This window comes from Camelina sativa, chromosome 4 (assembly GCF_000633955.1).
Source record: "Camelina sativa cultivar DH55 chromosome 4, Cs, whole genome shotgun sequence".
In the NCBI taxonomy this organism is placed as follows: Eukaryota; Viridiplantae; Streptophyta; class Magnoliopsida; order Brassicales; family Brassicaceae; genus Camelina; species Camelina sativa.
The window spans coordinates 27,882,045-27,909,410 of record NC_025688.1 but is presented as its reverse complement, the minus strand read 5'-3'; the positions used below and the strand labels follow the sequence as shown (position 1 = coordinate 27,909,410).

The window sequence follows — 27,366 nt, the reverse complement described above, 5'->3', positions numbered from 1 at the left end:
ATGGTGATGAAAGAGAGAGCTAGGCTCCATCTGCCAAATTCCCTTGCGTTGTGCTGATGTAAAGAACTGTTGGCCAACATACAGCAAAATTTTCAGATACATAAATCGCAAAAACAAAGTGAAGCGATGTGAAGAATGATGACGGATGTGATTTGAAATTTACCGTTGTTTCCACGGATAAAAGCATCGCCATATTTGTTCTTTAGCTGGCCATTTACGTACTCTTCTGTTTGCTCCATAGCTATGTTCATATACCCATCAAGACAAGTAAGAATGCCTGCAAACAAGACAAGAGAAAAAGTGTCAGTGTCGTGTGTAGTTGTTTTCAAGTGTGACTGAGAAGCTCTGTTAAATTTGCTTAATAACATGAAGGAGAGATAAATAGTCTGGCTTTTTATGAGGACAAAAACAAACAAAAAAATCCAAGCTACAAGTTCTCCTAGTCTTATACGCCAGTTCAAAAAGAGACCAAGGTCTTGTCCTTATATTGCAAGTGATATATGCTCCAAGGCTAGATTTTTTTTGCAAAGTGAAAATCCACATTCTATCACATGTGTAAATGCATCACAGAATATATATGAAGATACTTATCAAAACGACAAGGAAAGGAGGAAACACTAGCTCGGAAAGGACAAAAACAACCAAATTTGGGTCTATCATCTAGAGAAATGAATTATACATCTAACGCGAGAAACTCTCTGAGGTTCACAAAGCTGTCATCTAAATTTAATACCACTCTCAAAATCTAACGAGCATGTCTCAAACACAGTTTCTTCACTTTCTTGGAGACAAGATTAGGAAACTATCCTGATTTAATGATAACAAAACTCATTCTAAACAAGCTGAACTAAAATAAAACTTCAGAGATGCACCTTTCAAATCAAGCAATTCACAGAATAAGAAAGGGTCATCCTTCTCTAAGCAAGTTTCATTAACATGGCGAAAAAGAAAGGCGTTGAGTTATCTAACCCAAAGTGCAATAGTATAACCACCAAAACCAGAAGCAAACTATAAGATAGAACACAGAGCATAAAAAGTAAATGCAGAACACAGAGAGACCAACCTCGGTAATCAACACCAGAGTTGAGCTTGACAACAACTGGTCTACCACGGATCGACTTCAAGAAATCAGCAGGTGTCTTAGTTGTTCCAGAAGCTTTCTCTCCAATTCCACTCATCTTCTTTTCTTTGCTTACTTACCACAATCAACAACAAATTAGATCCAAATCAAGCAAGAACGTTTTTTTTTTCCCCACAAAGCCAACAAATTTAAGCAACAACTTTGGTGTCAGCAATTCGAAATCAATAAATCAATCAAATTACACAAAGCCCTAGAGAAAAATGAATCATCTTTGATTCGTAAACTCGTAGCATATCAACGATTACACAATGACCCTAAAACCCTAAACTTCGACTAATTCAGGGAAGAGAGAGCCGCGAATCACTTCGAAAGACAAAAAATTTCGAAATAGAATGCAGCAATAGACGAGTATGGGGAAACAATGAACAACGAACCTCGAGTCGGCGATCAAACTGCAAACGGCGTAGCTAAAGAAGTGACTTTTAGGTTTCCGATCAAGAAGTCGAAGAGAGAGAATTTGCTACTAGTCAACAAAAAGTAAACACACAAAATATTAATAAAAAAAAAAATTATTGTCTTTTTAAAAAATAATAATAAAAAATAAATTAAGAAAATTAAAATAAATTTTATACTTTTTAATTTGTACCAATTTTTAATTTTTTTTAAACAGTCTTTTTACTTTATGAGTGGTCCGCAAAAGACAACATTTTTGACCTAAAGGGCCTAAAAGTGATTAAACTTGCATGGTACTTCATTATGTGAGACACTATAATTCTTTTTAATCAATTTTAATTGTGGAAAAGTGAATTTTCAAATTGGTTTAGGAGAACAACTTTTCAAGTAAAGTAGTGCAAATAGTTATACTTATTTCTTTTAACACTTTATGCAGATGATTCTTCAAAAAATAACAAGATTTTGGGTATATACTATATTAGCTTGGAGAAGGATACTTTTTATTTCAGTTGTATCTAGCTGGGTTCAATAAATTACATGTACACGTGACATAAATAATTCAACAGAGGACTGAAACGAACGTACAGAGCTTGTTGAAATGATAGCAACTTGCCAACAATCTTCCAAAATCTATTAAATCTTCCATATAAATTCGCCTATCCATAAAAATATAATATATATATATATATTATATGTAACATGTTTCTTGAGTGCGTAAGCAAATGAAACCAACACATTAGCATACACACCGAACCAAACCCAACATTTTTCTATTAAAACGAGCCATCCTCGTTGTCTATAGAACCCGAGGGACTAAGCTGTGAGTTGTTATTGTCAACCAACGGAAACAGAGGCGTGGTGGTCTGGTTCGAAAGCGAATGTCGTGGCACGGATCCATACACTGTTCTCTCGTTTACACGACCAACTTCTTTGCACACTTGATCAAGAATCGTCAGAAAGTCTCTGACCACAGCGAATATGCGAAAAGAGTGACTTTCAGAGTTCCCGTGGAAATACTCTGTTACTTCTTTCACCATCTTCATGACATTGTCTCCATGAGATTGTATCTCTGTGATCTCTTTCTCAGCTTTGTTCAAGAACGTGTTCATCGACTCCAAGAGTCTCTCTACACCGGTTTCTTTCTTCAGCTCCGCGATGACTTCCTTGACTTTGGTTATTCCTCTGGCGATTTCTGCTGTTTCGTTAATTAGGGAGTTTGAATCCATTGCAGCTGCTTTCTTGACGTTTATCAACTGAGAGCTGAGACCTGAAACTACTTGCAACCCTAGCTTCTTGAGCTCTAGGTCGTCTTGGAATGCAGATTGCTCAGCCATGTTATTGCCTATATGGCTTTGAGTAGGAGTAAAAGGAACCCGAGCTCCTTCAAATTTAATGATCTCTTGAACCACGAAATGCAGTAAAGTGGTTTTCCCATCCGCGCCTTTGATATCTACCAGTTTTAAGAGTGTGTCGAGCTTGAAAGCATGCGCATCACCTCTATTGGTTCCTATATTCATCCGGTTCCCGGTCTTGAGCACTGCTTCCAAAAGCTTCAAGAACATCCGCGTGTTCTTTAACTCACCACAAGCAGCCTGAGAGTTTGAGAAAATGCATATGAATGTTCTGTTTTCAGCACAAATACACTTAAGAGGACAAGTAGAGTTTTACCTCGAGAGTGTCAAAGGATCTTTTAAGGTACTCGGTTTCTGATTCGAAGTTGACTATGTAAAGCATTGCATCGATTCTTCTGAAGGCGAAAGGAATGGTCAACAATGCTTTGAGGAATTTCTCTGCAGGTCCTATCTTGGAAGGAGATCCATCATCGTCTTTAAGCTCCTTAAGCTTGTCCTCTTCTTCTTTTGTAGGAGCCATCTTAAGCAAGCACTCAAGAAGCTCGGGTCCAAGCGTATCCGAGTTGCCTGATTCATTAACAAGAAAGTGATTCAACATCTTTTTTCCCATAAAAAAAACCAAGTCAGACAAGTCATGCTTCAATAATCTCAAACCAATTTGAGGAAATCATCAAAACCAAAGGAATGTAGCAGTGAGTGTGAGTGAGTGATTAGTCTATGCAAATTTCAAAATTCAACATGGAAACTACAGCATAAGCTACAACAGATTGTGAATTATTTACCTTCTACAAGAGCTTCACATACTTCATCTGCAGTTACATTAAGAGCTCTCAGCAAAATTGCAATGTTGTGGGATTTTCTTGGATCAAGAAACTGATTCTCCTGATTCTCCTGATTCCCTGATTGAACAACAACGGCTTCTCTTGTTCTTGAACTTGGATCATTCACCTTAAACAATGTCTCTATCATTTCTTCATTCACTCTGTAAACACACAAAAGAATCATATCTTAGTCATGTATGCAAAAGAACTAAAGAAGAGTACTAATTGCCCTTAATATTCAAGAATTCAGTTATGTCTTACTGAAATGAGTTTGATTTGATTTGATCCCACACCATAGCATGGCTCGAGCTTGCTCTAACTTTGTCCCAGTGTAAAGGCTTCAACTTTGGTTTCAAAGTCTCCTCTTTTTTCTCAGGATCAGAATCTCCACTAGGAGGCGAGAGCGGCATAGTAGCCGGAATAGGAGACGAGAGCGACACGGTAGACGGAATCTCCAAGAGTTGTGACGGGGGAGGAGGAGGAGGAGGAGGTGGCCTCTTTGGACAAGGCCGCTTGGGAACGCCGTCGTTTGAGCTGTTCTGACTGTGCCGCGACAGAGGAGGACTTATCGACTTAGGTTTCAAGCTTGTCCCCGGAGAAGCTGAGTTAGCTGGCGAACACGAGTTCGAACCGGAGCCGTTGATACTCCTGTGGCCAATCTGATCAACATCAGAGTCCTTCATTATACTAGCCCAGACACGTGTCGGGCTCTGCTTACGCCCTGAAGATCCTCTAGGAGAGTAAAACTCATCGTTTTCGTTGTCGTCTCCATCAAAGTCTTGTCTTTTAGGGTTTAACTGTTCAGTGCTTTTGTAAGTCGGAGTGAAAGATGGAAGCTTTGGTAAAGGAGGAAGAGGACGAAGCTCCGGCGAGCCTAGCTTTTGGTACTGTGAGTAAGATGAAGAGGAAGACGACGAAGCTGGAGGAGGTAGTTCCAGTACGCCGGTGACTCCGCCGGAGAGGGAGATGGGAGATTTTTGCTGATCTAAACCACCGCTTCGAGAGTTTACTAGAGTACCCAAGTAGAGAAACTCGGAGGAAGTGTGGGAAGAAGTGTACTTGGGTGGTTGTTGATGTTGTTTGTGTTTCAGAGAGCCGTCGGAAGGAGAGGCGTTGAAGAGCTGAAGAGCGTCCGATCTTGTGGATTTGGTGTCGTCTGCAGGGGAAGACCGGCGGCGATGGCGAGTTCGGCGGATGAAGATGATAATGACGGCGAATAGAGAGAGGAGAGCCGCGGCGGAGATGGCCGAGGCGGTTATGGTGACGAGCTTGGAGATGTAGTGGTTGCTGTGACGTTTGGAAGGGTTCTGATGAGTTGGGAAGAGGAGAGAAGAGATGTTGGCGGGAAAAGTAGGTAATGAGGCCGGCGGAGGAGGTGCGGGAGGAGGATGAGAGGCGGTAGAAGCAGGGTCTGAAGAAGGGAAAAAAGGGTTACGATGCGGCGGAGACGGCGGAGGAGGAGGAGGAGGGTTTGCGACGGATGAGAAAACATGTTTCTCGTGGGGTGGCGGTGGCGGCACCGCTGGTTGTTTCTTGTGATGGTGGTGATGCGCGTGTGGGGAAGGAGACGGAGGTTGGGAAGAAGAGGGTTGTTGATACGGCGGTGGAGCGGCGGTTATGACTGGGAAAAAGGGTTGATGAAGTAAGTGACGAGAGTGGAGACGCTGATCGGCCGTGGAGGACGAAGAGAAGAAGCAGAGAACGGCAAAGATGAAACAGAAGGGTAGTTTAGTCATTTCTTACGTTTTTCACCCAAAAACACACACAACTAGTTCTAAAGCTTGTTGTTGTTGTGGCATTCAAAATCTGACATTGGAGAAGAAAAAAAAGACTAGTGTTGAAGAAGCGCTTGGTTTGGTCGTTGAAGAAAGAGAAAGAGAGATACACTATTAGCCCACTGTGTATCACTAGAAAAATAAAAAATAAAAAAAAAATTGGTCTTTACGAGGACAGAAATTGGAGGGAATAGTAATCAGTAGCATATAGGTGTAATTACTTAAAATATTTATTTGATTTTTAAATTGAGAAATGGTTTATTTATTTCCACGTTTTATCTTATCCAAAAATAGCTTTAAATTTTTTGATCAAAAATAAAAATAAAAAATAGCTTTAAATTTTTGTATCTATAAAATCGAATTATTTAATAATCAAACATTTAATTTCGAATCATTAATTTGTTTCAAAACAAAAATAAAATAAAAATAAGTAAATGATATGGTGTTGTGTTGGACCAATTGTTAGCAGAAATATCGATTTTCGATAGTAGTAATGCATGATTGGTGTAATAATTAATAGCGGTGGACATCTTTTCCCAACTTTTGATTTTCTTTCAATTAGAAACAATACTAGTTTGTTTCACGATTATGACGTGATTAGTATACTTTTTTCTGTTAATTATTAGTACTTCCTACTAGTAAGATTTTAAAGATCTTGATTGTGACTACTTCACTACCTTGATTAGTTAAACATGTTATAGTAGTTTCTTCCTCTTCTTGTTGTTATTGTAATATTGAAATGGTGAAAATTGAATGGCTCCTCAAAATCTTTTTGGAGTGTGTACTGTACTGAATAGCGTTCGAAGACAACCACATTGTTTATGTAATAATAAAGAAACCGAATATATTGAGACAAACAAAGATACGTTTTTGCATAATGAAGAGAAGTCTAGTTACTGCATTTGCGCATTCTAGTAGTATTACTGATTACACTTCAACCGAAATGTTAGCTTCGGTTTAATGCAATGAATACAAATTCAATGTCGCAGAGCCGATTGATATACATCGTGACAATAAAAAAGATGGCCAATGGATTTATTTGGTCGGCGGTATTAATCTGAAATTTATTGTCCACCCATGACCTATTGTTGAATATCCTAACGTACGTAAACATATAAAAATAAAGATTGTGATAACAAAAACATTAATCGAAATTATTTGAACTTTAACTGCGCCTCAAATACATATATTGGAAACATTTTAGCTAGTTTTGATATTGGAAAAAAAAAAAGTAGACACTGTACACTGGCAATGTATATAATTACAAATTTGCAAGTAACAAAAAAGTGTTGGGATATGCATAATTTTCCCACTTCTCCAAAGATTCTCTCCTGTCTCTTAGAAATTTCACTTTTCATTTCCTTTATTTATTAATTTGTTTTTAAACTTTACCTCTTACTTTATTTTATACAACAATTAAGGGACTACAATTTGAATTACATTCTTAGGTTTTTTTGGTCAATAAAAGTATCAACTATTATACTCCAAATAGTTTAATTACGTTCTTTCGATTACCTTAATCAATAAGCATCTATAAAGGTGGGGGTGCAAAACATTCCCTCTGTTGAAAAAAGGTTTCACTGACCACACAATTAAACTATTGTTTATCATCTTCAGGGTAAGATTAAAGTATAAACAATTTATGTGATACAAGCGAACCAAAAACGACGACGTAGGAAAGAATCGTCGGTGAGAAATATAAATAGTCCGAGCTAGGGAGCAACAAAAACTGAGTACAGAAGAGCGTATACAGAGATAGAGAGCTACACGACGAAGTCTTTTTTTTTTTACTGTGAACCCGTGAATCACGCAAATCCAGAACGTTTCAGTGAGTCACCCCACTTTGTTTCTTTATAGACACGTGTCAGTCTTCTTCGTCTCTTTGTCAACCCTCTTCTTCAACCGGCTATCTCCTGTTTCCGGTTTCCCCTATTTAAATTACGATGTTACTGTTACCTAAGGTCCATTAATCTCTATCATACAAACCTAACTGTACAAATGAATTATGAATTATCTCTATCACTATTTATTGTGTTCAAATATGATTGTTGTGCATCATTTCAAACGTGATTTTTTTTTTTTTTTTTATGTTATAGGAGTATATTTTTAATGAGAACAACTTTGGAGAGAAATATATGATTTATGTACGGAAAATAAAAAATAAAGTTGACAAAAAAATATAATAGTATAAAGTATTAACGTTTTGAAACTACAGAAGAAAGTAAAAGGGAGCTTATTATTATTGTCAGTGATTTGAAAGCGAGAAATTTTCAAATTATTTTGAAGGCAAAGTGAGATATATATAGATGTATGCTTTTGAATACATATATAAACAAGCAACCTTTTGAGGGTATATATGTGAGAAAATGTACCCTTTTTTAGAGTGGATCGTGCTCCAAACGACGTGAAAGGCCAAATCTTTTGCATAGGATTGGATTTTTGTTGGAATATAAAAGTATGATAAAAAAAAGGAGAAAAAGTTGCAAAAAATAAGAAAGCCAAAGGCAAAGCCAAGTGCTCCAATATTTTGCTTCATCTAGTTTTTTTTCTCAATTTCACTTGAATAATTCACGAGAAAATGATTGTAGTTCCTTTTTTAAAAGAAATCTATCTACCTTAAAAAAACTAAGAAATCTTATGTTTATACGTAAAATTTGGCATTTGTATAATAAGCTTGTGACCTCATGTATCTTTAGGCCCATTAATAAACTAAACTATAATGCCCGTTATTGTTTTTTTTTTTTGCTTTTCCGATCAACACCTACTTGTCAGCTATAACTCCAGTCTCCAGTATTTAAGAACAACATAGACTTATCAGCCATAACATACAATTCTAACCAATCCAGCACAATGCAATAGAACCTTAGTACACACTTCTTTTAGAAATGCATTCTTTGACTATCGATCCTATCAGCCTCTTTATTGCTATCTTGAAAAAGTCTTTTAAAATGCGATCAAAGAGACCCTTATTAATATCCTTAAAGTGGAATGGAACGAGGACCAATCTACTTAATTAACCAAGCCTTCATGATCATGTATGTAAAAGTCCATCGAGACCACATACATTGCTCTCTTTAGACCTTGATCCATCACCATTTCATTTGAGCCAACCAATTGTGCATGGAGCTTTCCGTCTAACTTCCGGAGGATTAAGATCGAGGTATATAAACCTCTTTACTATATATGTCTTAAGCTTCATAATCACTGCATGACCAAAGATATGTCATAAGAAAAGATAACGCTAAATCAATCTGAACAACAAAACGCTAGAAAATCACGTTTTGTTTTATGGGTTATTTCTTGTTACCAAAACATTTCTGATGAGGCGAGTCGCAGATGGATGGTTCATTTCATACACCAGAGTGGCATGCTGCTCGTTTGGCCAGTCTCAAGACTACTCAGACAATTACTTGGGAAGAGTATAAGAAGAAGCAAAAGGTATATAGTGTTCTTCTTATATTAAAGGTTTGCGTTGTGTTTATGACAGATAAGAAAATGATTTTCATTTTATATACTTATGTGACCGTCTCTTATAGGAAGAAGAATTGAAAAAGGGGGAACTTGAAGCAGATACTGATAAACTGATGCGTGAGTATAGAGCTCAGCTGGATGCTGAAAGGGCACTGAAGCTCTCTAAGGGAAGGAACTATTCTACAGATAATTCCAGAAAAGGTTTACATACAAGAAATTGAGTCTTTGCTTTCTCTATGTCAGACGATCTCCAATTTGCGTCTAACTTCTCTGATATGCTCTATGATCTTACAGATAAGAAGAAGAGAGATCTCACAGATAGAAAGGAAAGAGATACAAAGAGAAAGAGAAGCAAAAAGAGAAAGGTGCTTAAAAAATTGCATCGAGTTTAGTCTGAACAATTCCTATAATGTTGTTGGCTTGTAGCGTAGCTTCTGTTAACATGTTTTTTTAAAAATGCAGCATTCGAGAAGGCGATCATCTGACTCAAGCTCATCTTCTGAATCATCAAGTAGTGGCGAAGAGGAATCTAGGAAATCAAGGTCAAGTTCTAAAATATCAAAAAGGGAGAGGAAACACAAATCTAGAGGCATACATTGAAGCCGAAGTAAAGATGAGGATGATGGTGGTCCTGTACCGCTATCGAAATTCTTTGGCAGTCTTAAGAGTTGAATACATTGCAAAGACTTGAGATTTGTGTTCAGCAAATATGTACTATTCTCATCTTCCTGCAATAGTTAAGAGTTCTTTTGATGATGTATGAGTAGCCGTATGGTTTATAGAACAAGAAAGTTGAGAATATTGGCATAACATGTAGAGACTAATAAAGGTGGGCTATCATAACACATGAAAACTATTTCTGAGACAATTTAAGTCTTAAATAGCTGCAACAACAAAATGAGGGCAAATTACAAATACGGAAAAGGAAAAAGAAAAGAAGAAATTATCCAAAAGACTGAAGAGAAAAAAAGTTTGAGCCCCATCCCCTTCAAACATCTTTCACAAGTATACACAAAAGACAAACAATGATCTTTCCTCCTCCTTTCAAGAATGTTGTCCAGACCAAATTAAACCAAACCCATGTCTCATCTTCATCTCTTCAAACTATTTGATGATATTCTGGATTGAAAGCAAGCGCCTCACGGTATATGAGTTCCTTCATCTGCTCCTCTGAGAGTGCGTGGTTTTCAAAATCAAAGTTGAAAGGTGACGTACACTCTGGCTCATCGCTTATGTCGTGCAACGAGTTCAGGTATGGATGTGCCAGTGCGTCTAAAACTGAAATCAAGAAATCAAGAAGAGGTGATCACTACTAACTCTTGAATAACTATCAACTCCTTACTATTTCTTCACTAGATAATTCCAGTTATTTTGGAAGTTAAAAATGGTATAGAAGTTTTTGGGACTGACCAGTGATTCTCCGTCTAGGATCAAATGTTAACATCTTCTCGATAAGGTCTATAGCTAAAGGATGCACTGTTGGGAACTTATCAGTAATGGATTGGCGAGGATACGGTGGAAGTTGTCTGATGTATCGCTTTGCGTTTTCGTTCAAGAACTCAAGCTCTTCTTCTGATGGAGTTCCTATGAGCTGCAAAAAAAGAAATTTGTCTCAATAAGTTTCTAAGTGTAAAACATCGAGGCTTTTGTTTTTTGTGGTCAAAGAAGGGTTACTACTTTACCTCCATGAGCAAGCGAAGCTGATGGACATGATCCCGTCCAGGGAAGAGTGGCTTACGGTCCATTAACTCCATGAAAATACAGCCTACAGACCAAACATCGATAGCTGCAGTATAATCAGAAGAGTTTAAGAGCAGCTCTGGTGCACGGTACCATCTCGTGACAACATATTCAGTCATGAAATCACTCTCGGAAGTGACTCGAGCTAGTCCAAAATCGCAGATTTTTAGGTCGCAGTTTGCGTTCAGGAGGAGATTACTTGGTTTCAAATCCCTGTGAAGCACATTTGCGGAATGAATGTATTTCAAGCCACGGAGGATCTGGTAAAGAAAATACTGCACATAGAGAAAAAAAAGGGAGTTAGTTCAGGTTTTCAAGTCGAGTTATAGGTTAACAAAAACAATCTCAAAAACTCAAAACCTGGCAATGTTCTTCGGATAATGCTTGATTAGACCGTATGATTTGATGGAGATCAGTGTCCATTAGCTCATACGCGATGTAAACATCGTTGAAAGCGTTTCTTAACGGTGGTGGGATTATGTCTCTGATTGCAACAATCTGATTTTAAGAAAAAGATGGTAATTGTTTCATTAATCACAAATGGTTTACACGTAGCAAACGCCAACATGGAAAAACGCTTATAGTTTGCGATTCGATTTCCAGAACAGATAGAAAAGATCATACTACCATATAAGGGATAAACCATCCAAATCAAACCACAAAAGAATGCACGCACAATACTATCAACATTCATGTATATTCCCTTAAATCTAAATGTTATGTGAGCAACCACCAGCTTCAAAACACCTATACAAGATTTTGCACAGCTAATTTACCTAAACAAATTTGAATTAAACTAGTGGTTACCATGTTTCAAGTGTATAAGAATCTACAATCCTATTATGCTCTCTACAATAAGGCTATAAACAAACAGATGACTCTTAGTTTAAAAGCAAAAAAACTGACATTTTCATGATCCATGTGACGAAGCAGCTTGATCTCACGGAGAGTCCTCTTTGCATCAATCTTATTGTCGAAAGCGTTAGCAATTTTCTTGATTGCAACGCTCTCATTAGTTTCAGAGTTCATAGCCGAACTGCAAAAATCACACAAAAAAAGGATAAATCTTTCATTAAATACCAGACCCCAATCCATATTAAAGCTCAAAAACGTTACGACACCCATCAATCAATTTCACAAATTTCGGATCAAAAAAGAAAAAAAGTAGGCAACTTTACCAAACCCAATCCACAAAAACAAAAAAAAAATCATATCTTTTTTTCTTTATTCAATTAAAAAAGCCAAAAAAAAAAACGAAAATTGAAAACAAGAATCGGAGAAAATGAAATTACCAAACGATGCCATAAGCACCCTTGCCAATAGGCATGATCGGAGGCTTATACTTGGCGGTGACCTCGAAGATGTTTCCAAATATGTTATACTGGATAAACATACCACCATGGCTAAGAGTCGCCGGGATATTCTCAATCCCAGGCATCTGAGGAGAAGGAGCCGCGGCGGAAACACCAACAGGAGCTTCCGTCATCTCTGTATCAGCCGCCGGTTGATTTGAACCGCCTTCCATGACCGGTAAAGATGAAAGCTTTTTGAGGTTGGTGTGGATCGAGGAGGAAGAGGTAAATTAATTTTTTTTTTTTTTAAATTTGGGGGTGAGTGAATGAAATATGAATGAGAGAATGAATGAAAGGAGAAAAATTGATATTCTTTTGGTTTGGGGGGGGTCAAAACAGATCTGAGAGGGAGGAAGTGAAAGTCATGTGCTCTCTCTCGCGTGTGTTATATACGTACGTACGGATCTATTAATGGGTTTACAAATGTGTTAGCAAAGCTTACTGTTTAAAACGTCAAACTTTGATCCTTCCTTATGATTTAACACTTGTTAAAAATTCTTTTTGAGTTTTGAGATTGACCAATACTTATAAGTAGCATACACACTATCATTCATTGACTTCCTTGTTTCTACAAATTCTTTGGTTTTAATAATTATGATAATCTTTTCATTAACAAGGTTTTTTAATGCTAGTATCATTAAGAATTACTATTGATATCATTTTGTTCGGTTGTACTTTAATTTTGCGATTGTTTTCGTTATTTGAAAGATTGTTAAGTAAATGTTGGGTGAAGAGAATCACAAATTAATGTAACTATTATCATTGATGTAATTTTGTTCGATTGTACTTTAATTTTGTGATGGTTTTGGTTACATCAAAGATCGTTAAGTAAATGTTGGATGAAAACAAATCATAAATAAATGTAACTATTATCATCATTGATATTATTTTGTTTGGTTGTACTTTAATTTTGCGATCATTTTAGTAACCTCAAAATTTATAAATTTTACTTAGCTTGAAAGACACATAAAAATATTAAATACAGAAATATATTAATTAAATTCATCGAAACTGCGATCTAATTGGAACAATACATTTGTTTGCTAATCAAGTACCATATATTAAGTTATTGGAATATGTTGTAACTATTATCATCATTGATACTATTTTGTTTGGTTGTATTTTAATTTTGCGATCATTTTAGTAACCTAAAATTTTTTAAATTTATTAATTATCAAGTACCATTTATTAATTTTGCGATCATTTTAGGTAGCTTAAAAGACTAGTACAAATATTAAATACAAAAATATATTAATTAAATTTATCAAAACTCTGATCTAATCGGAACAACACATATTGTTTTTTTTGCTAATCAAGCATCATATATTAAGTTATTGGAATATGATTTCTTCGAAAGATTGAAGAATAGATTGAAAAAATTGTACCTATAGTGTGATTGAGGTCAAAACATTGGCTGTGGGGCCATTTTGGTGATAAAAAATATGATGGTTCAATTTGAAAGTATTCCAAAAATACAAGGATCTAATCAAATATTTTTCAGAAAATAAATATCTTTTTCTACTGTGTTAGAGTTGGGTTCGAACTCGAGACGGCTTGGTTTCTGCATCGATCCCTCTTTCACGCGAGCTCATTCATTTACTTGGGTTTAGGGTTTCGATAGATAGGCAAGTGGCCACGACACCGAGCGCGTCACCGAACCAGTTGTCACCTATATAGGGAAAGGTTAGGCTTCTGTCGCATTCTCTGTGGAAGCCAAAAAAAAAGATCAGCTTTCTGTATCTCTATCGGATTTTTCGAGTTATCTGCGAAAACGTAAAGCATCAGGTTCGTTTCCATTTTAATTTTGTGATCCTTTGGTCTCATTTGTTTAAAAGATCCAGTTTTTTTTTGGTTGATAGATTCTGCTCTGGTTTCATTTTTGGCATCTTGATCTGGTTTGAGAACTTTTATCGGTTGGGATCAAAAGATGGTAGCTTTGGATTTGTAGATGTAGAATTAGAGTCTATAATGCCTTTATTTCTGCGTTAATTTTGATTTTGACTGTGGTTGATGATTAATTGGAAGCTAAAAAAGCATCTGATTTGCGTCGATTGTTGTAAGCTTGTGAACAAATGTGTTTAGACTGATGCACCTGGTGAGCAGCTGATTGAATTGTCTATCCAGTCTCCATTATAATGCAAAAGAAGAGTTCTGTTTTGCTGTAATGTTTAACAATCTTGACACCATGATGTTACTCATCTTTGATTTTGTTGTGCTTAGAGCACTGTCACTTTATCTTGGCGTTGTAGTTCTTAGGATGAGCATTAACAATTGGAAGGGTCTTTATATTCAATCGATTTAGATCTTTCTGTTTTCAGTATGTGAACGATACATGTCAGTGTTCTACGATGCCTCAGAGCTTCTATAGTCTCACTTGTGGAATGTTAAAAGGAGTTGTTATATACATGCTTCAGAGTTCTCTCTTGTTACTCACCCTACTATTTATGAAACTGTGATTGTGAAGATTGAACTAAGACTTTCTCATACTTGGGTCTCTTCTGTAACATGTGACAGTTTTTTACACATTCTTGAATGTTCCAGGTTTAAAGACTTTAAAAACAATGGCGGGATTTCCAGGTTTTAGTTACCTTGGTCCAAAAAGCAAGAACACGGTTGTAGCGGGTAGATTAACGGCTTTTGTTTTTGGGGTATACTTCTACACAATGAGGGCTGTTGGCGGCACGGACGAACTTCAGGTGGCTATTGACAAGTTCGAAGGCCAAAAACCGGTTGAGACCGACACCAAGGTTGTCTAATCCTCACCGGCTTGATATGTCCAACCAAACCCGTTGTTGTTTGTCTTTGTCTTCCAAGTTCTTTACTTCACGAGTTTGTCTCGTTCGTCAGACTGGTATATGTGTTTGAGTCTCAGTCCGATCCCTAATACAGTGTTTTAAACAAGAGAATTCTGAATCAGGACATGGTTTTAATGTTCTTGACATTATTGTATTAAGTTCTCAGCTTTATCATAATCTTGTACCTACATGTTTGCTATAAGGTTTGGCTATACATAAAAAGCCTGTTGCTCCGTAAAAAAATCAATCAAAAAGAGTTGGAAAAGTTACGTTACCCACTTTGTCTCTGGCTCAAAAGATGAACTATGAAGGTAATAATGGGTTGTTTTTGATAAAAATAATAGTATAGGTTTCAATCTGACGTTAATTAAAAAATATAAAGGTCTTATCAGTATTTTGCAAATTAACCAGATCGAAATAGAAATACAGGCTTCTTCTCCTTAACTTTTTCTGAATCTCTCACTTGCTCTTTCTCGCGAGCTCTTCTCCCTGGGTTTTAGGGTTCCGGTAACTTTGCAAACGACACCAAGCGATTCGTGCCTCTCTCTCTCTCTCTCGCTCGCCTACCTTCGACTTCGGTACGTTGTTTCTTTCTCTGTAATGAACGATGTTAGGGTTTCTATTAAGCAATTTCGTCCTGTGAAGTCTTCTGCTGAATATTTTGGTTTCTACTGAGCTTTTTTCTTCTTCATCTCTTCACTGTCTTATATGTAATTGGAGCTGGGGTTAGGAATTTTTGTTTCGTGTTTGACGAATCGGAGATTTATAGTTGTTTCTCCGATTCTATTTGATGTAATAGAGCTACATATGTCAAAATTGATCTGTGAGATCTCTGTAACCTGGCGTGTAGTCCTTTTTAGTCTCTTGTGCAAAAACCTCAAGCTTTAGAGAGATTTTTGATTTCTTTATGATCTGTGTTTATTCCCCTGCGGCGTGATAATAGAAGCGTGTGTATCTCAGATACAAGTTAGGGTGTCCTTATTTGTATAGGAAAAGCGAAAAAATCTTGAAACTGTTGACAGTCGTTTCCAAGTTTAACTCTAGTAACGAGACAGTATTCTAATTCAAAGAGCATATATTATTGCACCATGTTGCTTTTGTTAGATTTACTTGAGATGTGCAGGTTTCTTTATTCTTCTTAGTGTTTAGTATTTTGATTTTCGGATGCAATATCTGTAAAGCTCTGTGTGAATGTTGATATAATCTTATCAATCTACTAATATCTTTTTCTCATGGCATTCAGGTTATAACTCGGTTTACAGTGAAAAGGAGGCTAAGATGGAGATCATGCCAAGAGAGAATGAAAACGCTTTGTCAGGTCCTAGGCCGATGGAATGGTCTACTGTCCCACACAATGCTCCTCAAGGACCTGGTCCCATTNCTTGGGGCTTGATAATAGAAGCGTGTGTATCTCAGATACAAGTTACGGTGTCATTATCTTAGAAAAGCGAAAAAATCTTGAAACTGTTGAAAGTCGTTTCCAAGTTAACTCTAGTAATGAGACAGTATTCTAATGTTGCTTTTGTAAGCTTTACTTGGGATGTGCAGGTTTCTTTATTCTTCTTGGTGTTTAATATTTTGATTTTTTGAATGCAGTATTGAGTAATGGCTTGAAAATTTGATTTCTGTAAAGCTCTGTGTGAATGTTGATATAATCTAATCAATATACTAATTCCTTTTTCTCATGGCAGGTTATAACTCGGTTTACAGTGAAAAGGAGGCTAAGATGGAGATCATGCCAAGAGAGAATGAAAACGCTTTGTCAGGTCCTAGGCCTATGGAATGGTCTACTGTCCCACACAATGCTCCTCAAGGACCTGGTCCCATTGGCAAGAACCGGACATCGAGCTTGGAGGCACCTATCATGTTGCTAAGTGGGCATCCAAGTGCTGTCTATACCATGAAGTTCAATCCAGCTGGAACTCTGATTGCATCTGGATCCCATGATAGGGAAATCTTCCTCTGGAGAGTTCACGGGGACTGCAAAAACTTCATGGTTTTGAAAGGTCACAAGAACGCCATCCTTGATCTTCATTGGACCAGTGATGGCTCTCAGATTGTATCAGCCAGTCCGGATAAAACTGTGAGAGCATGGGATGTTGAAACTGGGAAGCAAATCAAGAAGATGGCTGAACATTCTTCGTTTGTGAATTCTTGCTGTCCCACACGTAGAGGACCACCGCTTATCATCAGTGGATCTGACGATGGAACTGCCAAGCTTTGGGACATGCGTCAAAGAGGAGCCATACAAACTTTTCCTGATAAATACCAAATCACAGCCGTCAGTTTCTCTGATGCAGCTGATAAGATTTTCACTGGTGGTGTAGACAATGATGTTAAAGTTTGGGACTTGCGAAAAGGTGAAGCCACAATGACACTTGAGGGCCATGAAGATACAATCACAGGTATGAGCCTAAGTCCAGACGGTTCCTACCTTCTCACCAATGGAATGGACAACAAGCTCTGCGTGTGGGACATGCGTCCTTATGCTCCACAGAACCGATGTGTAAAGATCTTTGATGGGCATCAACACAACTTTGAGAAGAACCTACTGAAATGTTCATGGTCACCTGATGGTACCAAAGTCACTGCTGGTAGTGCTGACCGTATGGTTCATATATGGGACACAACAAGTCGGCGTATTCTGTATAAGCTCCCCGGCCATACTGGCTCTGTCAATGAGTGTGTTTTCCACCCAACCGAGCCTATCATTGGATCTTGCAGTAGTGATAAAAACATCTACTTGGGAGAGATCTGAAGTTTTAAAGCTGAGAGACCTTTGCGACTCATTTGAATATGAAGTCTTTAGATTCAACAATGTGCTTTAAGACATTTTGTTTATTAAGAGAAAAAAACGAAACATTGCTCTTTTGCTACAAGTAATCAAGAAGAAGATTTGTTATGTCCTGTAATTCTTTATGCTTCATCTTCTTCTACTCTAACTTTACTTCCACAGCAACCTCTTTTGTGTTCTTCAGTCACAGGTTTCTTCACTAAGCTGTCTCTTCTCTCTGCAAGCTCCAATCTTTTCTCCATAAACTCAGAATTCTCCTTCCAAATCTCTCCATTAGTGTAAACCTCTTTCTTCCAAATCGGAACCGTTGCCTTCAACTCGTCAATCAAGAACTTGCAAGCATCTAAACCATCTGCACGGTGAACGGATGAGACCGCGATGAACACACTGGTTTCTCCCACAGGAACTGGTCCCAGACGGTGAGCAACTGCAATCTTGTGAATGTCCCAAGTTGATCTAGCGGTCGTACAGATCGAGCTGAGGCATCGTGTTGCCATTGGCACATATGCTTCATACCATAGCTCCAACACTGTCTTGCCCTCGAACATGTCTCTTGTAGTGCCTGAGAACGTAGCTATAGCACCAGCTTGAGGGGCACTGACATAATCAATGTACTTGACAACGTCGACTTTGTGACCTACTTCCAAGATCTCGATAAGGTTATTCTCCTCTGCAGACATCTTTGACCCAATATTACAGAAACCTCCAGATGAGTAAACTACCTCAGTACAATCGATGTTCCAGGAAGAGTAAACCGAGCTTAACAGATGATCCAACCGCAAATTCTAATCTGCAATTAGAGCAAACAAAACAACTATGACAATCTCATTACCTATCATCGAAAAGTAAATCAAACAGACAATTTGCTTAGTCAAAGGCAAACAGAGCAAATGATACTCAGGGAAGAAGAAACCGCCGAATTGGTCAATATGATCGAACGACAAAGCAACAAACGCACAAAAACTCGCCTAAATTCCAATCTGGGTTCGAGTTTTTCTAGATTGAGGATCGAATGGATAGAATCATAGAAACACAGAGATAACGACAAGTACCTTTCGACACTAAAAATTGATACTTTTCTCTGTTTCGAAAAGTTCGTAATAACTTTAACAGCTACTGAGAAATTAAAAGAAGGCAAAGAAAAAAAAAAAGAAAAAAAGATTTAGAAAGATTTGATTTGACCTTTGAGAGCTTGGTAGGGCTGCATGATGATGAAGATGAACATGTGCTCTATATTCACCTCCTTATCAGACTAGTAGGTTGGTGAGATTGTTTAAAACCAAAAAAAACAAACCTTTTCAGAATTTTTATCTCAAAGTTTGTTTCTTTTCTCCAGATGCTCTGTTTTACCATTCAAAGAAAAAGATAAAATCCAGTAAAAAAAGATGCCAAATTGATTGACTTTTTTTTTTAATTCTACAAAAGCGATGTCGTTTGGGAGCAACAGTGCGATCTAATCAGTGTCTTCAAGTTTTCACCTTCTCTCTCTCTCTCACCTTCTCTCCTCTGTGTACAATATCGAGAAAGTGAGGAAGATACACTGAAGCAAAAGATCAAATCATGGCGGCGACATCTTCCTCTGCTTTTCTTCTTAACCCGTTGACTTCTCGCCACCGACCTTTCAAATATTCGCCTGAGCTCTCTTCTGTCTCCTTATCCACTAGAAAGGCGGCTACTTCTTCCGATGTTTCCTCGGCTGCTCTCACGCTCAAGAGACAGAGCCGGAGGTGTGGCGATGTTGTGTGCAAGGCTGTGTCCGTTAAGCCCGAAGCTGGTGTTGAAGGGCTCAATATTGCCGAGAATGCTGCTCAGGTTTGAATTGGTGTTTTTTTTGATTATATCTGAATAGAGATAGAGAGGGAAAGCTAAATTGAGAAACAACTGAGCCTTTAGGATTGTGAATTTGACTTCTTTTTTTTATCTCCTTTTTTTGACTTTTGATTTCGTTGTTTAATCTTATTTTCCTGAAATTGATTTAGCTTATTGGGAAGACTCCAATGGTTTACTTGAACAATATAGTCAAGGGTTGTGTTGCAAGTGTTGCTGCTAAGCTTGAGATTATGGAACCCTGTTGTAGTGTGAAGGATAGGTATTGACTTACCGATTTGATTTTGGGTTGCTATCTTTACATATTGTATCTATGTTGAGCTTTTGTTGCTATGGTGATTTTCAGGATTGGGTATAGTATGATTACTGATGCTGAAGAAAAGGGACTTATAACACCTGGAAAGGTATTTGATAATGGATTTGATCTTTCTTGTTGTTAAGAAGTTAGAATGAGTACTCACCTACGGTAGATGTTGTAGTGTATCAAGTTTATTAGTCTTAGTGTGTCAAGCCCTCTGACTTTTTCTTTTCTTGTTACACGTTTTTAGAGTGTTCTTGTGGAATCGACAAGTGGAAACACAGGGATTGGCCTTGCGTTCATTGCTGCTTCAAAAGGCTATAAACTTATTTTGACAATGCCCGCATCCATGAGTTTGGAAAGACGTGTTCTTTTGAGGGCATTTGGAGCCGAACTTGTGTTAACTGAACCTGCGAAAGGTATGACCGGAGCAATTCAAAAGGCTGAAGAAATTTTGAAGAACACTCCCAACTCCTACATGCTACAACAATTTGACAACCCTGCCAATCCCAAGGTTTGTAATTACTTATCTTCTCATGATGTTTCCACGTGTGACATGAATCATGAGCTAGTCTTACCTCTAGTTTTGAACCATAAGAGGAGAATGTGAAAGGCTTAGTTAAGGAAAATATAGAAACTCGTCTGGTATCAAGATTTTTGTATATTTTCTACGACATTTAGTATTGAATCACCATGATAATCTGTTAAACTCTCTGGTTCCACTTATTTAAGCTGCAAGTATCTGCTAGTGTATTAAAATAAAGAATTTGCAGATTCATTATGAGACGACTGGTCCTGAGATTTGGGAAGATACTAGAGGCAAAGTGGATATATTGGTTGCTGGAATTGGCACTGGTGGAACTGTCACTGGTGTTGGTCGATTTATCAAAGAAAGAAAACCCGAATTTAAGGTACATTCTAATAGCAATGGGGCTTGTAGCATCTCAGCTGGAAATACATAGCCTCTGTAATCAGAGATAGGTTGTTCAATCAAGTATTAAAAGTTATTTTTAATTAGTTAATGTTTACGTGTACCAGGTCATTGGTGTAGAACCCACGGAGAGTGCTATACTCTCTGGTGGAAAACCCGGTAAGACAGTGATTTCGTTTCCTTGTTTCTCAGACATGTAATTCTATAACTCTACGTTTCTTTAACTTGTATTTGAAAATGCAGGACCTCACAAAATCCAAGGAATAGGAGCTGGATTTGTACCCAAGAATTTGGATCTGACTATTGTAGATGAGTACATAGCGGTATGATCTGTTGGTTTGGTTCTCTAAATTATATAGTCATCTTGTTCACTTTCAGCAAGACACTGTTTTCCTGTTTAACTTATCCGTTGACATACAAAATATAAATGGCCTGAGCATGAAAGAGTACGATCCAAACGTCACCTGTTTCCTTGCTTCTGATCAGATTTCCAGTGAGGAAGCAATTGAAACTGCGAAGCAACTAGCCCTCCAGGAAGGCTTGTTGGTTAGTCTATTTTTGTATTTCTGTTTTGACTTATTTCTCAGTGGGAACAAGTCTTTATGGGAGATATTAAACGAATGTGAATGCATATGAGAAATCTGTGATGATTAGTGAACTATTTATAACATTTTTCAGGTTGGTATATCTTCTGGAGCAGCAGCTGCTGCTGCAATCCAGGTTGCAAAGAGACCTGAAAATGCTGGGAAACTTATAGCTGTAAGTTCTCAATGTTTCATCTGTGTATTTCATCATATTTTCTTAGTGGAGGTAGGTGATAGGAATTGGTTAATTAGTCTTTTAATCAGAAAGATTTCTATATCACATCTCCCTCACCAAACCCTAGTCCTGTATCTATGACCAACCACCGGATTATAATAGACAAAACAGTTCTTAAGTTAATTAATCATGAACCTTATCCTCTATACGTCTGATGAACACTTGCGTTGCCATCATCTCCAAACCCTGATTAGTCACCAGAACAAAAGAGCTCGTGGAGCTTATTATTCAATTATTATAGCCCAAAGCAGGGAATCCCAATGAAACCGTTTTAAGCTAGTATGGAGTAACAAATGTAAGCGAGTCATCATCATATGTATGTTAAAAATTTGATCTGTGAGTTGATATATACATCTTGGTTTTTAGGTTGTGTTCCCGAGCTTCGGGGAACGTTACCTCTCGACCCAGCTTTTCCAGTCGATTCGAGAAGAGTGTGAGAAGATGCAGCCTGAGCTTTGAGTTTCTTCTGTAATTTCTTGACAAACAAGCAACCTCTTCTTTGATTTATTGCTCCTTGTTTCTCCTAATAGACGTCTCTGCAGAGATATCTACGTCTAGTGTATATTTGCAATGTGCAACGCAATTTGGTGGTTATTAATAAAGGCATAAGAGGTTCGAAAATTTAAAATGTCTATTGAAAGTAATATAAAATGTCTATTGAAAGTAATGTGCAACGCAGCGATGAAGTTTAGTCGCAGTTGAGACTGAATCAAGACGAATTTGTAACAGGATTTAGTGGAGTACTAGAAAAGGGTGATAGAGGCATCAGAAATTTGACATTTTCGAACTAACCGTTAGATATATACAATTATATATCTAAGTGGTTCCAAAATAGAGTTGAGCGTTTAGGCTAGGGTAATATTGTTTTTTTTGTTTGAATGGACAATAAATGCTAAATCTATAAGATTCTGGGAAATAACGCTCATTACTATAATTAATCCATAATAATATATCACAAAGTCTTTAAATATTACAAGACATCATCTTAATTCATAATAATATATTACAAAGTCTTTTAAACAAAACATCATCTTAATTCTTAATTAAACCACCACCAAGTACAACAAATATAGTTGTGGCTTAATCGTTCCGGTTCCAATTGATGGCGTTACAAATTGAGGAAAAAATTTATGGAAAATGTTGTGATATTTAAAAAAACTTAAAAGTTTAGCGTTATTTTTTGCAGTCAAGGATCTGCTTCTCTCATCCTTCAGATCCCTTATTAAAGTGTGCAACTGGTTTTCGTTTTCTTGGATCTTCCTCACAGATTCATTTATGAAACTTTTACGTGTTGTTTTAATAATAATAATGAGGATTGGATGAGTTGTGTTTTCTATGGGTTATTCTGGATGAGTTGTTTTAGTTATTAGGGAACTTGATAGTAGACTTTATGGTTTATTTATCTTATTGACTTGTGCATATTATGATCCAAAATCAAGAAAACACTTGAAGTATGTATATCGGTTTCCAATCCGGCTTTTATTTATCTTATTGAAGTATTGTTATTGACTTGGCACAATAACAATTTTATTTATATATTTTTTTTTGGTAAGGACAATTTTATTTATATATAAAGGTTCTATCTAAACCTTTTTTTTGTAAATGTAAATGTAAATTCCAATTGATTCCAACATGATTATGTATGGAGATAGAGCAAAAAACAAAAAAAAAGGTATAATAAAGTCTACTAGAGACTACTAGTATCAGTAATTAATATTAGAAAATAAAAACAGATTATCAGGAAAAAAAAATGTCGCAGCTAATATAATAAAGTCTTTTAATACTACAAGACAGCAGATATAATAATATATATATAACAATCCTAACAATAAAGTCTTTAAATATTTTACTAATGTTTTGTTTCTATTTTACTTATGATTTGCTTCTTTTTTATTTTTACTTATGTAAGTAAAGCAAGAATAATATTAAAAACAATAAACCGAACACAGATCAATAAAATTGAGTGGAGTATTAGCAAAGGATAATAGAGGAATATTTTGACATTTCGTACTAACCGCGGTGATTATTTGATTGGAAGATCAAGCGGTAATTATCCAACTGATTCCAAAATAGTAATTGATCGGGCAATATCTGATCGACGTGAGTTTGGTGGTATGTATTTGAGTCCCGACATGGTTGTTAAACGCGAAAACAATTGACCAAGAAACACCTTGTGGCCTAGTTTATGTTGCATTTTGAGTTTTATCTTCGTGAATAAAGTAGCTTTATTTGAGCAATGTCTTTGTTCCATCTTTCTATATCTCAACTCATAAGTAATAAACTTTTCCCATTTCTGCCTTTATTAATTATTTGTTTTTGTTAAATCGAAGTCACGAGTCACATTACTATACTCCCTAAGATAATGCGTCATTTGTTACTATATTTAGTGTTCCTCTAATAAGCCAAGACAATATTTTTTTTGGCTCACGAATTCTAGAGACGGAAGGAAAATAAATCTTTATTTTGGAAAATCGGCATCTTGACTTGGTAGTTAAAAAAACTCTAAATAGTATCCTTAAATGAATGTAGCTCTAAATAGGTAAACTATATATTGCAAGCGAGGATAATATTTAGTTTCACATTTTTGGTCTTTTGAATTTAGTAAAATTTACTGTTTTGAAGTTGATTTACATATAGATTAAGGAAGTTCTCTTAGAGAGATTATGTATGTAAAGCTTTTCTTGGTCTGTATAAGTATAGATCTTCCCTCACAAGAAAAATTTAAGCAAAGAGTACTCCGAGCTCAATTCTTTTGACTGCCATATATATATATAATTCGGAATGAAATCCCGTAACAAGAAGATGTTCAAAGTCGGACCAATTGGGTCAAAACGTTCTTATAATTCATATCGGAATTGGAACGAGAAGGGAGGCAACATGATCTCGTTTATATATCATGCCTTCAACGAAAAAGGCATAAATAGTATTCAGTTTAAGTATTGTCAAAACGGAGGTCATGATGTCATGTCTTAAAAGTACGGTTCGTCCGAGAAAGGTGAATCCTACAACATAGTAAGTTTTGTTAGAATATGTCTTCATGTTTTTTTTTTCTTATGATAATTGTTGTCTATATAGTGTAATCTAATTTTTTTTTGTTTCTGTAATTGACATTGTTGTTTACAATGTATAGTTTGTTTTTGTACTTGTTCCCTGACGACCATGCACGTTAAATAAAATTTATGCATGCAATATACAGGTGAGACTAAATTCCGATGAGTATGTGACCGGGTTGAGTGCAATTGATTGCCTTGGGATAACGTCTTTGAATATCCACACTAATCAGAGGAAACACGGGCCGTATTGTGATAGATTTTCATCATCGATAGATATGCAAGACGAATATAAGAGGAAAATTGATGTGGGGATTCATGATCGTCGTGAGTTTGGTGGTTTCTTTGGGTCTTTTGACTACTCTGGCAATCTGGCTTCCATCGGCATTTATGTGTGTCCCATTACAAGGATCAATGACGCACCCCTCGGAAGCAACTACAAAGTCACCGAAGTCACGGATGATGACGACGACGACCAACCCACTCGCTACCAATCATATGATCATCCTTAAGCCACAGTCAAACATAATGGGACGCGTGAATATCAAATGCCTCATCATGAGATCTCTGATGGTTATCATGTCAAGTCCATCGCTCATAAGCCCAAGTTCGAAGACAAGATGAGGCTCTACCAATCATCTGATCATCGTCTAGCCAGAAGCACTAACAATCGGTCACTTGAGTATCAAATGCCTCATGAGTTCTCCGATGGTTATCATGTCAAGCCCTTTGGTCGTACGCCTAAACTCAAAGATGGAATATTCTCCAAGTTGGGGCGCCTTTTCATTTGTGCGTGAACTCGATTGGCATGTATTCGACCAAGCAAATTCTTGTGCAAGTCTCCAATAGTAGCCTAGTTCAAGTTGCTGTTTGAGTTTTATCTTAAATTAAAAGCTAGTAGCTACTCTAATGAAGCAAATGTCTTAATTTTATACAGTTATATATGTGCTCCATGTCTTTTAATTTAAAATGAAATCTATAAATGACAAAATCTTTTGTGAAATTGATTATTGGAGATGATGATTACATTTTCAATTTTTTCATGATGACTTTAACTTGTGTAGACTCAGCAGTCTTGTTCCGTACTAGCTATGACTACGCTCTTGATTTGAAGTTGTTGTAGAATCTTGTCTTTGTAAGTTAAATCATTTCGGTCACTCAATTTTAGTACTGTCTAGCTAGGCATCATAGAGACTGTATTTAGGGATAGCAGTGAAACCAATATGATTTCCCTTTTACGATAATGTCCTGTCTTGAATGTTTGATATGGATTGGGTTGGTAAGGGTAGAGTTGTTTACAGAGGAACTGAAGCCTGAATGAATTGATCGAGTCAGAAGCTGAGATGCTTTACGGACTGATTCACGCTTGTTACATATAATTTACAAGCACAGGCATGGTAAAAATATCATACAACGTACTCACTTGCATTTTTATAACATCATAAAAAAAAATAACTCGTACCTCTGATGAAGGATAATTTAAACTAATATTAAGTGGTATATATATTTGGCTATTTGCCCTTTGCCAATATATACCATTGTTATGGTATCTTAAAACCAGTAGACAACAATTATGATGCTCATATAATGAAATAATTAAAACACATGGCAAAAACCAAAAATTGGAAAATTGGCAACTTAATAGCATCTCCGAATCTCCGATGGTTGGATCCAAAATATGGGATCCAACTATATTTATAATAGAAAAAATGCAAATCTGAAAAGTTAGAAACTTAGACCATGCATATTAATTTTGACAGTCCAAGACTTGTGTAAAAGTAATACTTGACACACAATCTAAACAAAAGACACTATAAACAAAACTTATGATCATTGTTCCTAATACTCAGTTCTTGATTTCCTAACCAAAATTCAAGACACACTTATTGATTTAACCATACAAAGAAAGTATCTTGGCAACAGAAACATGAATTTGGTGCTACCAAGAAGCCGTGTAGTGCAAAGTAGCACTTAAAAAACATGAATTATGTTCATAATCTAACCACCACCACTTGATGAGCCTCTCCTTTATTAAGATACTTTAGTGCTGCGTGACACATGTTGAATGTTCCTACTGCATCAATGTCCAAGAGTACACACACAAACACATTAAAAAAACGTTTCATTCAGCTAAAAGAACACTCAAATTGAGAAAATCTCAGGCAAAATCAAAAGGTATAATATATTTTAGTTTCAAATATGACGATACGATATCAGTAGTATGTTTAAGGGAAAATGACACTCACACCCACTTTTTCTTAAAGTATTGTCACAAAAACCCACTTTCCACTTATGTTATACTTTCCCAAGTTTTTTGCTTATGTGTCCACTTTCTTTTTACATTTTTGCCTTTACTAACAACTTACCTCTCTTTCTCTCCTTTTTTTCTTTCTTTTTCTCTTCTTTTTTGTTGTTAACACTTTAACAAAGTAAAATATATTTATTTGTTATCATAAAACAAATTTTCTATTTATTTATATAAAATATGTTATGATTATATATTTTCTACATTTTAAGATACATATTGCTATATTTTTTATGAATTTTTAGATTATACAGTATCCATCAGTCGTTGAACATTTGTTCAATTATAAGTGGATAATCAATTGCAGTATTGTTAATAGATAGTTACTTGTGTTTATTCATACAAAATATACATACATAAATTTGGTTAGATCTTTATCCATAGCATATTATCCATAACACAACATAGACCAAATAAGTACAAAACCCTTTAATTCTAAATTTTAAATCCTAGAACATAAACCCTTGAACCTAAAACCAAAACTATTCACTTTAAAAAAAAA

General features: G+C 36.4%; 8 protein-coding genes and 1 pseudogene across 13 annotated transcripts; 5 read left to right on the top strand and 4 right to left on the bottom strand.

The window, feature by feature from the left end:
- Positions 1 to 1,618, bottom strand: LOC104782918 (sm-like protein LSM36B). Of its 3 annotated transcripts, none has more exons than XM_010507980.1 (4): positions 1,516 to 1,618; positions 1,064 to 1,195; positions 164 to 277; positions 1 to 66 (listed from the first exon to the last, which is right to left on the bottom strand). In XM_010507980.1, exons 2-4 carry the CDS (start codon positions 1,176 to 1,178, stop codon positions 20 to 22), a joined length of 276 nt encoding a protein of 91 aa, XP_010506282.1. In that variant the 5' UTR covers positions 1,179 to 1,195; positions 1,516 to 1,618; the 3' UTR covers positions 1 to 19. The 3 variants fall into 3 exon arrangements, with proteins under 3 accessions (XP_010506282.1, XP_019100613.1, XP_019100614.1); XM_019245068.1 differs by having other exon boundaries at positions 1,064 to 1,191; XM_019245069.1 differs by having other exon boundaries at positions 1,064 to 1,186.
- On the bottom strand, positions 2,194 to 5,615 carry LOC104782917 (formin-like protein 2). Its single transcript, XM_010507979.2, has 4 exons — positions 3,969 to 5,615; positions 3,669 to 3,868; positions 3,203 to 3,453; positions 2,194 to 3,126 (listed from the first exon to the last, which is right to left on the bottom strand). The coding sequence occupies exons 1-4, from the start codon at positions 5,441 to 5,443 to the stop codon at positions 2,308 to 2,310; spliced, it is 2,745 nt and encodes a 914-aa protein (XP_010506281.1). The 5' UTR covers positions 5,444 to 5,615; the 3' UTR covers positions 2,194 to 2,307.
- On the top strand, positions 8,500 to 9,626 carry LOC104782916 (pre-mRNA-splicing factor 38B-like). Its single transcript, XM_019245067.1, has 5 exons — positions 8,500 to 8,642; positions 8,819 to 8,920; positions 9,019 to 9,154; positions 9,248 to 9,318; positions 9,416 to 9,626. The coding sequence occupies exons 2-5, from the start codon at positions 8,819 to 8,821 to the stop codon at positions 9,551 to 9,553; spliced, it is 447 nt and encodes a 148-aa protein (XP_019100612.1). The 5' UTR covers positions 8,500 to 8,642; the 3' UTR covers positions 9,554 to 9,626.
- Positions 9,770 to 12,395, bottom strand: LOC104782914 (mitogen-activated protein kinase 6). Its single transcript, XM_010507978.2, has 6 exons — positions 11,986 to 12,395; positions 11,600 to 11,729; positions 11,054 to 11,191; positions 10,636 to 10,968; positions 10,364 to 10,544; positions 9,770 to 10,231 (listed from the first exon to the last, which is right to left on the bottom strand). The coding sequence occupies exons 1-6, from the start codon at positions 12,216 to 12,218 to the stop codon at positions 10,053 to 10,055; spliced, it is 1,194 nt and encodes a 397-aa protein (XP_010506280.1). The 5' UTR covers positions 12,219 to 12,395; the 3' UTR covers positions 9,770 to 10,052.
- Positions 14,589 to 15,030, top strand: LOC104782913. The gene has a single exon (XM_019245066.1). The coding sequence runs from the start codon at positions 14,607 to 14,609 to the stop codon at positions 14,799 to 14,801; it is 195 nt and encodes a 64-aa protein (XP_019100611.1). The 5' UTR covers positions 14,589 to 14,606; the 3' UTR covers positions 14,802 to 15,030.
- On the top strand, positions 15,278 to 17,742 carry LOC104782910 (U5 small nuclear ribonucleoprotein 40 kDa protein-like). 2 transcript variants are annotated; one of them, XM_010507972.2, is made up of 2 exons: positions 15,278 to 15,418; positions 16,532 to 17,742. In XM_010507972.2, the coding sequence occupies exon 2, from the start codon at positions 16,567 to 16,569 to the stop codon at positions 17,596 to 17,598; it is 1,032 nt and encodes a 343-aa protein (XP_010506274.1). In that variant the 5' UTR covers positions 15,278 to 15,418; positions 16,532 to 16,566; the 3' UTR covers positions 17,599 to 17,742. The 2 variants fall into 2 exon arrangements, with proteins under 2 accessions (XP_010506274.1, XP_019100610.1); XM_019245065.1 differs by lacking the exon at positions 15,278 to 15,418 and adding an exon at positions 16,096 to 16,200 and having other exon boundaries at positions 16,649 to 17,742.
- LOC104782911 (molybdopterin synthase catalytic subunit-like) lies at positions 17,627 to 18,922 on the bottom strand. 3 transcript variants are annotated; one of them, XM_010507973.2, is made up of 2 exons: positions 18,817 to 18,922; positions 17,627 to 18,424 (listed from the first exon to the last, which is right to left on the bottom strand). In XM_010507973.2, the coding sequence occupies exon 2, from the start codon at positions 18,312 to 18,314 to the stop codon at positions 17,757 to 17,759; it is 558 nt and encodes a 185-aa protein (XP_010506275.1). In that variant the 5' UTR covers positions 18,315 to 18,424; positions 18,817 to 18,922; the 3' UTR covers positions 17,627 to 17,756. The 3 variants fall into 3 exon arrangements, with proteins under 3 accessions (XP_010506275.1, XP_010506276.1, XP_010506277.1); XM_010507974.2 differs by lacking the exon at positions 18,817 to 18,922 and adding an exon at positions 18,687 to 18,800; XM_010507975.2 differs by lacking the exon at positions 18,817 to 18,922 and adding an exon at positions 18,532 to 18,618.
- LOC104782912 (cysteine synthase, chloroplastic/chromoplastic) lies at positions 19,063 to 22,132 on the top strand. The gene is made up of 10 exons (XM_010507977.2): positions 19,063 to 19,446; positions 19,614 to 19,723; positions 19,808 to 19,865; positions 20,010 to 20,273; positions 20,533 to 20,670; positions 20,798 to 20,849; positions 20,934 to 21,013; positions 21,177 to 21,236; positions 21,369 to 21,449; positions 21,876 to 22,132. Exons 1-10 carry the CDS (start codon positions 19,195 to 19,197, stop codon positions 21,966 to 21,968), a joined length of 1,188 nt encoding a protein of 395 aa, XP_010506279.1. The 5' UTR covers positions 19,063 to 19,194; the 3' UTR covers positions 21,969 to 22,132.
- On the top strand, positions 24,291 to 25,356 carry LOC104784394 (annotated as a pseudogene).